The following is a 12918-nucleotide window of genomic DNA, read 5'->3' as shown; positions in this document are numbered from 1 at the left end:
CTTGGGTTGTTCCTACGATCAGAGAGAAAAGGTGAAATACACGCGCGCCTACGGGGATTGTGAACTGTAGGAAAAATCGTATAAAATTACACTTTTTGATATTTCTACGAAGACGAAGTTATATAGAAAATGAAGAATATTACAATCAGACCATATCCCTAGAAAATTGCTTCAAGAAATGCCATTATGAAGAGGAAACGGACAAAAGTTTGTGAAGAAAAATCACGAAAAAGGAAATCGCATCGTGAATATTCATATCATGGGCGGTCCCACATTTGCATGTTATAGCGAGTTTTCCATTATTTAATGAATAATGGTTATTTGTATATGAATAATGATTATTTGTATATAATGGCAAACTGTAAATTTTCTTTATAAATAATGATTATTTATAAATAATGGGATATTGAAACAAAATTATTATTTATAAATAATGAAGTAGATATTTCATTATTTAACAAATAATCTTTATTTATAAATAATGGAAAACTCGAACATTAAATAATGATTATTTATAAATAATGAAAATAATGGCGCACTCGAAAAAATTATTTATAAATAATGAAGTAGACGTTTTCATTATTTAACAAATAATCATTATTTATAAATAATGGGAAACTCAACAAATTATTTATAAATAAAGAAATGTGCACTGGCATTGTTAAAGGTCAAGTCCACCTCAGAAAAATGTTGATTTGAATCAATTGAGAAAAATCAGACAAGCACAATGCTGAAAATTTCATCAAAATCGGATGTAAAATAAGAAAGTTATGACATTTCAAAGTTTCGTTTATTTTTCACAAAATAGTTGTATGCACAATTTAGTCACATGCAAATCAGAGAATCGATGATGTCCCTCACTCACTATTTCTTTTGTTTTTTATTGTTTGAAATATACAATATTTCAATTCTTACAGATTTGACAATAAGGACCAATTTGACTGAACCATAAAATGTTAAACAAGGGTAATTCCACATGTTCAGGGCGAAATTAAATTTTGTTTCACAGGACAATGAGGAGAAAATTAGAATATTTCATATTTCATATAATAAAATACAAAAGAAATAGTGAGTGAGTGATGTCATCAGTTCCCTCATTTGCATACCGACTCAGATGTGCATATAACTATTTTATGAAATTGAGCGAAACTTAAAAATGTCATAACTTTCTTATTTTACATCCGATTTTGATGAAATTTTCAGTGTTGTGCTTCTTGGATTTTTCTCTTTTTATTCAAATCATCTTTTTGTTGGGGTGGACTTGTCCTTTAATAAATAATTATTATTTATAAATAATAGAAAACTTATTTATAAATAATGGAAAAACGAATTGCAATTATTTATAAATAACGAAGTATGTAGTGTCATTATTTATAAATAATGAAAAACGAAAATCATTATTTATAAATAATAAAAGACAAATAATCATTATTTATAAATAATGAAAAACAAATAATCATTATTTATAAGTAATGAAAAACAAATAAAAATTATTTATAAATAATGGGAAACTCAACAAATTATTTATAAATAAAGAAATGTGCACTGGCATTGTTAATAAATAATTATTATTTATAAATAATAGAAAACTTATTTATAAATAATGGAAAAAAAATTGCAATTATTTATAAATAACGAAGTATGTAGTGTCATTATTTATAAATAATGAAAAACGAAAATCATTATTTATAAATAATAAAAGACAAATAATCATTATTTGTAAATAATGAAAAACAAATAATCATTATTCATAAATAATGAAAAACAAATAAAAATTATTTATAAATAATGAAAAACAATCATTATTTATAAATAATGAAAACAAATAATCATTATTTATAAATAATGAAAATCAAATAATCATTATTTATAAATAATGAAAAACAAATAATCATTATTTATAAATAATGGAATGTAAAACTATTATTATTTACAAATAATGAAGTATTACTTGGAATTATATATAAATAATTAGAAATGTTATTTTATATAATAGTAATTATTTACAAATAAAATGTAAATTACATGTATATATAAATAATAGTTATTATTTAATAAATAATGATTATATAACAAATAATTGTTCTATATAATATTGGTACAATCGGCGCCTCATACCATACCTCCTGGAAAAAAAATATATTTCCACTGGAAACAATGTCTGCACTGGAAAAAGTAAACTTGCTTAAAGGAGAATGAAACCCTTGAAACCAGCTGAATCCATATCAAAGAGAAAAATCAAAGAAACATATTGTTGAAAGTTTGAGGAAGATTGAATGAATAATAAGAAAGTTATGAGCATTTGAATATTGAGATCACTAATGCCATGTAGATCCTCCCATTGGCAATGCGACCAAGATCTGTGATGTCACAAACGTACAACTCCCTCATTACTTTAGTACTTATTTCACTTATATTCTCACTTTTATAGAGTCTATCACAAGGTGAGGTGTTCTGTTTATGAGAGGACAAGTACAGAGGTTTCACAACATTATATCATTGATGAATCGTTTGTCATATGATTAGAATGAGCAAAAAGAGATGTTTTGGGGTATATTTTCAGTGTCCAAAAGGGGAGAGTTGTTCATCTGTGACATCATAGATCTTGGTCGCATTGCCAATGGGAGGATCTCCATAGCATTAGTGATCTCGACATTCAAATGCTCATAACTCTTCTATTGCTAGTCCTATTTTACTCAAACTTTTGTTGATTTTATTCTTTGATTTTTCTGCTTTCACAAAAGCTAACTTGCTCCAAGAGTTTCATTCTCCTTTAATTTCATATATTCAAAAGTAAAATACGAAGGAAAAAGTAACCTATGAATTTAACGGTCATTTACTAATAAAATATTTACATCATCATCAAATTCATATTCATGTCATTATGACACAGCTATTTTTTTTTATATAAAACATGATCATTCAGAATTGATGGATGCCCAATACTAAAAAAACTAATACACTTTCTAAAGACCACTGACTAATCTATTCATGAATTTAATGTAGGATTTATGACTTCAGTTTCCATGGTAATGACATAGATACCTGTTTCATTTTGACAGCACTGAAGGTTGGTGTCACGACATTCCTAACATCTTTCCAATGCTGGTCCTTTAGTGCTGATACTGCCTTGTCAAATGGTCGAGATTTCAACACAAATTGCTGTTTGAATTTGAAAAAATAATTAGATGAAGATAGAATTATTACTGTGACCCTTATTACTTTCCTTTTTTATTTTTTTTTCTTATTTTATTTTCTTAAGTTTTTGCTGGCCACATCATTCTGATCATAAACACTATAATATTATTTCATTTTAATCACTAAAAGTAAAACTAATGCTGCTAAAAGAGCATTTGAACTGAATTTGCACAATTTATCAAGATGTTGAACAATTTTGGGTCTGACATGCACTTGCAATATGTTGGATAACTTCAAAACAGGAAAATCCACCTGTCACAGGTTTCGTCACTTGTCAGGAAATGTTGCAGCAATTTTTTTTTCCTGTGAGTTGAACTACGCTGCATAGAGGGGATCTGGTAGACCCCCATCCCCATATGTTAGTTAATAAAAGCTAATGTAAGATAATTGAGCCATTTCATTTCTCAAGATTTTATTTTAAAAAATATATCTCTTTTCACCTTGTGGTTCATGAACTTGCTGAAGTTCTTTACTGTGATATCCTTTATCATGTCAAGGTCACTAATAAACAATGCAGGTGTTCCAAACATGTACAAGCTGAAAAACAAAGAAAGATGCAAAAATGAATTAGAATATCTATAAGAGAACTTGATATTCTTAAAGCAATATCTTTTTCATGAAGTCTTAAACCAAATACCTTAACAGTTCTTCATATATTTTAGCTTAAATTTGAAATATAAAAATGTGAACTGATATTTTCCATGTTTCAGGTTGATTATCAGTGCTAATCATGGGAAAAAGTATAAATGACCATGTGAAAGGGTAATATCTGATTGTCACATGGATGAATTTAACAACTTACATTTAATGTAAAAATGACAATTTTACAAACATTGTATCTTTTTAATCCTACTCAGATATATATATAACAAAGTATATATCAAATAAGAACATACGATCGATTGTGTTATCTCATCTGCTTTATACCTTCTTGAGGTTAGTAAGCTGTAACATAGCAAAAGTAAAATCCCATCCTCCATTAAAAAAAGTCATCCAAAGAAATCATCATCTTAGTATTTCTTATAACAGAATTGTGCACTGCTGTGTCCCAGATCTCAGCTTTCCTCTCTATTTATAACTTAACAAGAGTGTCGATGGGGCGAGCACATAATACGCCCGCCTGTAACGCGGAAAATGGAGTTATTGGTCAAGCAAGAAAAGTTGAAGGTGACTACTTGACCTTTTGGGAAAATGGAGTTATTGGTCAAGCAAGAAAAGTTGAAGGTGGCGACTTGACCTTTTGACCTCAAAATCAATAGAATTCCCAAGATCCATGCTAGTATCATACACACCAAATTATATGAGCCTAATTAAACTGAAGTTATCGCATTTACAAAGAAAAGTTAACAGACGGACGATCAGACAGACACCGAGCGTGATACCATAATACATCCCGTAGGACAGGCATATAAAAAGAAATAAAAAGGCATATTCTTACCCATAGACATTTCCATATTTCTTGATATTATCTATACTTTTCCAATGGAAGCCCTGTGACAGAATCAAAGGAATGGCAATGTTAAGTCTTGTAATGTACATTTATGGACATTACATTTTTTAAATTCTAATACTCAACTGACCTTAACTGCTCTGAAGTAAATATATGTTATGACTGTAGTCACAACAACAAAACAAGTGGAATGCCTCTGGCCGTCTCACCTGCATCACGCGATTCAATATAGCAGCAGTGCTGATTTTGAAAACTACTATAACTCGCACAAGATGTTCAGTGATACTTGGTTACTCTTATTTCCACGTTTTATGAACTAGACCAATACACTTATAGAGATATGATGGCAATTCAACAAATACCCCCAACGTGGCCAAAGTTCTTTGACCTTACATGACCTTTGACCTTGATCATGTGACCTGAAACTCGCACAGGATGTTCAGTGATACTTGATTACTATTATGTCCAAGTTTTATGAACTAGACCAACACACTTTCAAATTTATGGCTGTAATTCAACAAATACCCCAATTTGGCCAAAGTTCATTGACTCTAAATGACCTTTGACCTTGATCATGTGACCTGAAACTTGCACAGGATGTTCAGTAATACTTTATTACTATTATGTCCAAGTTTCATGAATCAGATCCATAAACTTTCAAAGTTATGATGGTAATTCAACAGATACCCCCAATTCGGCCAAAGTTCATTGACCCTAAATGACCTTTGACCTTGGTCATGTGATGTGAAACTCATGCAGGATGTTCAGTGATACTTGATTAACCTTATGTATAAGTTTCATGAACTAGGTCCATATATTTTCTAAGTTATGATGACATTTCAAAAACTTAACCTTAGGTTAAGATTTTGATGTTGATTCCCCCAACATGGTCTAAGTTCATTGACCCTAAATGACCTTTGACCTTGGTCATGTGACATGAAACTCAGGCAGGATGTTCAGTAATACTTGATTAACCTTATGGCCAAGTTTCATTAACTAGGTCCATATACTTTCTACGTTATGCTGTCATTTCAAAAACTTAACCTCAGGTTAAGATTTGGTGTTGACGCCGCCGCCGCCGTCGCCGTCGGAAAAGCAGCGCCTATAGTCTCACTCTGCTATGCAGGTGAGACAAAAATCAAATAATGCAGCATTGGACAAACATGTGTGAAGCAGCCAGTTTCTGGGACAAAATGCAAGAGATTGGTATTGAAAATAATATATTATAATTATTGGCAATATTTCTGGTTTTATTTGAATGCAAAACATGGATACATTAAGAACAGATATGAGTATCAAAGCCAGTGTGTTGTGCCCCGAAATTTAGCTTGTGTAAAACTTACAAATTCTGTATTCTGTATTTTGACACACTTCTGATGACTTCCAGCAGGCAAAAATTAAAGCTGTGATTGTTGGAATAGTACTTGTGATGTTTTGCACCACAATTGTGGACATACACTGTACTCTTCCATTCAAGTTATGTATAATATTTCAAGAAGTAGTGCACCATTGTATTTGTGCTTGTCCCTGCAAGATTCAGCAAAATGAAATTCCATTTCATCCAACCATTTTTCATAAAAAGTAATTATTATTTATACAAAAGTATGTTTCCCTTTTTAACTGGCCAGTAAGTCTGCAGACAGGCAGGAATTTTTCATCTAAAATCTGCAAGGCAAATCCATATGAGTAGCCTACATGTTTAATATATAGTTGCGGTATCAAACATGACTTTGAAGAGAATGGATTTTGGGCAACTCCAGCTCCCATTAAAGTTCCTTGTCTGAAGAAAGAGTCAAACCACATGTAATACCTCGGCCAAATTTGCTCTATGGCGCCCGTATGGCAAGTTGAAAACAGCCGTTAGGCCTCTATAACATTTTGATTTTGTAATAGCTACCTACATTATAGGTGGTTTGAATAAAAATGAATAAAACAGCCATTTTCGACTTGCCGTACAGCCGCGATAGAGCAAATGTGACTGAGGTATAAGGTATTATTAATATAAAATGAAAAACTAGCCTTTAAAATTCACAAGAATGCAAACATAAAAAACATCTTTTTTATCATCTCTCATGCATGTAGGCTACTTACTTGAAATAAGTCAAAAGAATTTCCAACAAATGGAAGAGGTATAGGTCCTTTGATCCCCTTTCGCTTGAAATATGATAATTGCCAAATCTGATGCCTTTGAGAATACAAAGAGAAAAGTAATCAATACAAAATGCACAACATGAAAGAAGTTCAAAATTACATTTGAAAAACATTTTCTTTCAATAAAAGAAATACTGGGAAAAGAAAAAGGGACAAATTTGGTAATCAATCTACATGTATAGGCCTATTATATATAATCTGTGATTTGAATTTCTCCAAAAACATGTAAAATTCTGCTAGTTTTATGGGAACATATCTGTATACAAACTTAAAATATGCCATAATTAAATGTTTTGTCAAAACCCTATATGCAAATGAGGCATTTAAAATCATAGAATGGCCAGGCAGAACATCTGTGATGCTCATAAATGCACTATTTCAAATGCCAGATAAAGATTATATAATAAAAGAAGTGTGCAATGAAACTGTTCCCAGTTCATTGCAAATCTTGCTTCTTGATCAATACAGAGTCAAATGGTGGCAGCAGTGGGATAGTTTTATACATGTTTCTGTCACATCATAAGGGCTTAATGTCTTTGACAATAACTTTTATGATAAATATTATATGTAGTAAATATATGAATATAATGCCAATAATAATCAATCATAACAAAGTAAACTGAGTAATACAAAACCTATATATAATGTACATGTATACAAAAACCAGACAACAGGCAACAACCAATAACAATGTTTTGTTTTGTTTTTTTAGATATATATAAAATGGGAAAAGCTTTTTTTTTCACTGACGATGTATTTAAACATTAAGTGCAATATTTAATTGTACTCTTAATAATTTTGATAGTTCTTATTTGATTACATTTTGTTAATTCGCAAGTATCTATTCATTTTATAATTTTTTTTCTATATTCTTTAAACTTTGTACGTGTCTATCTCCGGATTGTTTAACAATCTCTTTAATGCAATAATCTGAATCAAATTTAAATTTGGGAAATGAGGTATTTGAGAAGGGAAATGTGAGCTAGCACAGAGAGTGAGCTTAGAAATTCGCGCGCATTTTGATGATGATGATGATCCACAGCATTTCTGTGAAAAAATGTATTCCTGTTAAAAACATTCATAGGCACAGGCTCATTCAAATAAGCTAATTATTACACATCTACTGAAATAATATTTCAGATTCAAATCTATTTCTTTCAATATGTGTTTCCAGTCTTTTCACTACTATTCGTTCTTATAACACTGCATTATGAAGGGTAATAAACAAATTCCTGAAATGAACATATAACCCTGGGAAGCCAGGGTGTAGAGTCACCTCCAAGATATACTTTATTTTTTGCTTGTTAATATTTTTCTGAACAAAATTGCATTAGCAAGTTTAAAATTTGTGTATTATCCAAAGTAAAAACTGTCATTTTCCGCTATTCAATAGATACACTCTTAAAAACGAAGAGCTAATTTAGCTCTTAAAGAGTGTGTATAGTGACTGCACTTCGGAGTGCTGATATGTCTAGTACTTTTTTTAAGAGCTAAATTAGCTCTTTGTTTTTTAGTGTATAGGTTTCAATTTTTCTTGTTTTAGCTGTTCAGTAAAATTGTTATAGATCTTTTCCTTTCCTTTCGTCTCTTCTTTTTTTCTGTATTTCCTTTCAATTTTCTTTCTTCTTTCTTTTTCCTTTCTTTTTCCTCTATTTCTTTTCTTCCTTCCTTCCTTTCTTTTCTTTCCTTCTCTCTTTTTTCTTTCTTTTTTAGGGGGGACTGCCCCCTCCACCTGAAATTTAGGCAGGACGTGTATACCCATTCCCCTATGGGTTTGGTGTGGATTAAGAGAAAACAACCTGTATCTGCCGCACAGCAACATTCTCTTACTAGCATTAAAATGCTCTAAAATGGGCCACATCTTTCAGATTGTGATGTCAGAAGTTGATCCAAGATATATAGATTAACCAACATGTTGTAAATGTGTTCATACTAGTCAGTGAAGGAACAACAGAATATATTGAACTTAAAGGGATGGTCCGGGCTGAAAATATTTATATCTTTAATACATAGAGTAGAATTCACTGAGCAAAATGCCGAAAATTTCATCAAAATCGGATAACACATAATAAAGTAATTGAAGTTTAAAGTTTAGCAATATTTTGTGAAAACAGTCGTCATGAATATTCATTAGGTGGGCTGATGATGTCACATCTCCACTTTCCGTTTTCTTATGTTATTACATAAAATCATAATTTTTTCATTATTTCATTCTTGTGTGAATAATATGTCTCCCTTATATAATGAAATAAGTTGCAGCAATAAATATCTAATGCACTAAATCAGTTGTCAATCCAATTTTTCTAGTTCTTGGAGGAAAAAAATTTGAATAAACCTAATTTCGTATAATAAATTACAAAGAACAAGTGGAGATGTGACATCATCAGCCCACCTAATGAATATTCATGACGACTGTTTTCACAAAATATTGCTAAACTTTAAAATTCAATAACTTAGTTATTTGTTATCCGATTTTGATGAAAATTTCGGCATTTTGCTCAGTGAATTCTACTCTATTTATTAAGCTTTCCATAATTTCAGCCCGGACCATCCCTTGAAGAAAAGCATGGACCTAAAGGTCCATGAGAGTAATATGCTCCAATAAACCATAGGTCCATGAATGAACCCAGGACGTGCTCCAAGTGCCCAGGAACAAAAGAAATAAAATATAATAGATGATCCATGCTCTGACTCATTATCCAACTGTTTTGAAAGTGAGACAATTTCAGCAATACTATAGCCTACAGAGCTGAGCTTGACATGAAACAATTATCTGATATAGGCTACCTACAACGCAAGATGAAAGAAAAAACATGTCTCAATTAAATATGGCATTTAATTAGTAGGGGAGACCGGGGTTAGTTGGAACATTTTTGACAAAAATGGCTGTAAAATCCAAATAGATTTTATTCAAGAAACAATCAATATATCAGCTTGAAGCATATATCTAAGGGCTTCAAATGTACCCCATAAATTTTTTAAACTCTATTATGGTTACTGAAAAAATCCACCTTGAACAAGACCATCGCAAACGTTCCAACTTACCCCAATACGGGGTAAGTTGCAACATGGTATGGGGTAAGTTGGAACACTGCATGATCAATTAAGAAATAAACTTCTAAAACTGTAATATTACATGTTTTTTTTTTTCAAGTTCAAAATATTTGAAGTGTGGATTTGTTGAACTTTATGTTTTCTATTATACAGCCACTCACGCAAGCAGACTGTAGTAGAATTCCGCATATTTGGGTGCGTTCGAGTTTACATGCAATTAAGTGTACTATCAGCAATTTCATGTACTTCTGCATCAAATTTACAAGACAAAAATTAATTGTTTATATTTTTTCATTAATTAATTATGCAAATAAGCATATATGATATTTGCCCTTAATTTGTTTTTTATTAATGTTTTTGCCTTTAACTCTATTTATTAAGCTAGTAGAATGCTAATGTTTGGTATCAATTTTCACATTTATAACAAATATCCACCAAAAATTGCAAAAATATAATTTCTTATGTATTTTTTTATTTGTATTTTTTTATTTTTCGAACCTTTGTTTTTTCCGATGAACTTTGTCAGGACTCTTTTGCGATCATAAATAGCATAAAATAAATCTTTTTGAACCAACAAAAGTAAAAAATAATCATACATTTATGACTTTTGGTTGAAAAACACAATTTGCATTGACCTTGTACATGGAATCATGTTTTTTAGCAATTTTGGGTCCTACATGCACGTACAAAATGTTGCGTAATTTCGAAACCGCGCACACAGGCATCGCAAATTTGGTCTCAAATGATGTGCAAGACTTGAAAGTAAAAAGTCAGTGAACAGTGTAGTCAAAAAAATTTGCGCGACAGCGTAGTGACGAAATTTCTCGAGGGGGGGGGTCAAATTGACCCCCCCCCCAGTTTGATAAGGGTTAATATTGCTTTAGGGGCCTACAATAGGCCTTAAATGCACACTCAGATCTAACTGATAAACAAAACAAGCATGGTATACAATACATATTCAGAAGAGTGTGAAACACTTTATATATTTTTTTCTCATATCCAATGTTTTTATTCATAATTACGTTTGGGGTAAGTTGGAACATGTTCCAACTAGCCCCTTCAATTTTGTTCCAACTAACCCCGGAGGCCCATTTGATGTTTATAAGCTTACAGCACAAAAAGGGACTTCACCATGGCATAGGCCTATTAATAACCTAATTTTGTAGCTTGGTACAAGTGTCTATCATACCCCCAAACTGGCCAACTTGATCTATAAACTTCTCTGAGATAATAAAACATTTCTGAAAGAGAAAAAAATTACTCAGAAGGTCAAAAAACAAAAATTCCTTTCTAACTTCACCACGCTTGTTGCACATGTGTTGTCTGTAATGTGGTGGATGGCTGTTGATAATGACAATAAATTGAGGGCAGTATTGCAGAAATTTATTTAAAGACGTTAAAGAAAATTACAATGTTTCAACTTACCCTGCGTTCCAACTAACCCCGGTCTCCCCTACTATTCTTGGTGTGTTTTTTTTTGTTAACTATATTCTTTAGCTTGAAAAAAAAAATCGAAATTTACAACAGAGGGTATGATGGGGCTAATTATATTGATATTGCATGCTTTTGAATTGAATTGAATAACTTTATTGTCCATAAAGGAAATTCCTTTTCAATGGTTTACACACAAGTAGATACAACGTATATACACAGAACACAAGTAGATACAACATATATACACAGAACAAAACAAGACGAGGAGGTGTTCCGAAAATGGATTTGCAGACTTTTCAGCAATTTACAAATATCATCATTTGAGATTTGCTGCAAATACTTTCTTATTTACATTTCTCTGAACCTCTTTAGTTTCAGAGAACGCTTTGGAGCTGCCATCTGGTGGGAGGGGTCATATTTGTTGGGATTGTCATGTCGGGTTGTGCCTTTGTGCTTATGACAGGTCATAGGCATATAGTGGCATGGTTTGGCATGGTGGTCCTGGTAGGTGTGGCTTCTCTTACTGGATGGCGGCTCTAAGGTGTATTTTGTACACTGAGGTCTTAATTATTACTCTTTGGAGGTGGAGTCAATTTAATTCATTCACTTAATTTATTCATGTATCCACATAATAGCTTCCGGTACCTGTCTGCATGCTTGAGCACCCACCTTAGACTGCATTGTTCCACTGCAAGTGACACTTTGTTTCATACAGTGGTATGGTGTCGTGTTGTGGGTGCTGAGGGACTCAGTTTTATAATTGTGAGGGGAGCAATAAAAAGCTCTCCTAGAACTTTTAAGGAGAGCGGTAGAGGAGCACTGCAAAAAGCTCTTCTTCAACATACAAGGGGAGCTTTTTGTCCAATTAACAAAACAGATGGAGGAAATATATGTATTAAGTTACAATCAACAACCAAAGGAAGGAAACAATTGAATATGCAAGCAATATTTATAATTGTTTTACAATGTATTGTAATTAGATTGTAAAACCTGTTTGAGTGAGGTTTTGACTTTGGCTAAAAGTTAAGTCACTGACAATTTTTTTTTTTCGGGGGCTCCATTTTTTTATTTTTTGGTCAAATTTTGGGGCTAATTTTGCATTTCGGGGGCTCTTTTTAAATGCTACTTTTTTGTATTTTCAGGAATTATTTATTAATGAATTATTACTTTTTGTTAAATATTGTATGATTTTTAAAGTTATTTTTTCATGCTTAGAATCTTGGATGTGGGTGTGTGTGTGACTGTGAGTTGGACTTGGATATAAATGAATTCAATATCTAATTTCTACTCCGTCTATTCCAGTACAATACCCTGTACTCGGCCATGTACATGTTTCATGCTTAGAATCTTGGATGTGGGTGTGTGGCACTGTGTGTGTGTGTGTGACTGTGAGTTGGACTTGGATATAAATGAATTCAATATCTAATTTCTACTCCGTCTATTCCAGTACAATACCCTGTACTCGGCCATGTACATGTAATAAAGGCCCACATACCCTAACTTTTCCTGAAGTTCTTTGAAAACGCAGATCTCCACGAAAATTGCATTTCTCTATGGGGGAGTCTAAATTCGGTGAGAATGTATTCATTAAGAACTTAAATATACATGACAATGAAGAAATCATCAAACTT

General features: G+C 31.8%; 1 protein-coding gene across 1 annotated transcript in view; it reads right to left on the bottom strand.

Annotated features, from left to right (window-relative positions):
* The window catches only part of LOC135154705 (cytochrome P450 3A9-like), a 28439-nt gene extending 21612 nt beyond the window's left edge, over positions 1-6827 (bottom strand). Inside the window, exons 1-4 of the mRNA XM_064101904.1 lie at positions 6740-6827; positions 4637-4689; positions 3639-3735; positions 3046-3162 (exon numbers count right to left, since the gene is read on the bottom strand). Coding sequence (XP_063957974.1) covers positions 3046-3162; positions 3639-3728 — 207 coding nt within the window. The 5' untranslated portion in view covers positions 3729-3735; positions 4637-4689; positions 6740-6827. The remainder of the gene's footprint in view (positions 1-3045; positions 3163-3638; positions 3736-4636; positions 4690-6739) is intronic.
* Positions 6828-12918: the final 6091 nt, after the last annotated feature.

Source organism: Lytechinus pictus, chromosome 7 (assembly GCF_037042905.1).
Source record: "Lytechinus pictus isolate F3 Inbred chromosome 7, Lp3.0, whole genome shotgun sequence".
Lineage (NCBI taxonomy): Eukaryota > Metazoa > Echinodermata > Echinoidea > Temnopleuroida > Toxopneustidae > Lytechinus > Lytechinus pictus.
Note: the sequence above shows the minus strand (reverse complement) of the source record. Positions and strands in the feature narration are given on the sequence as shown.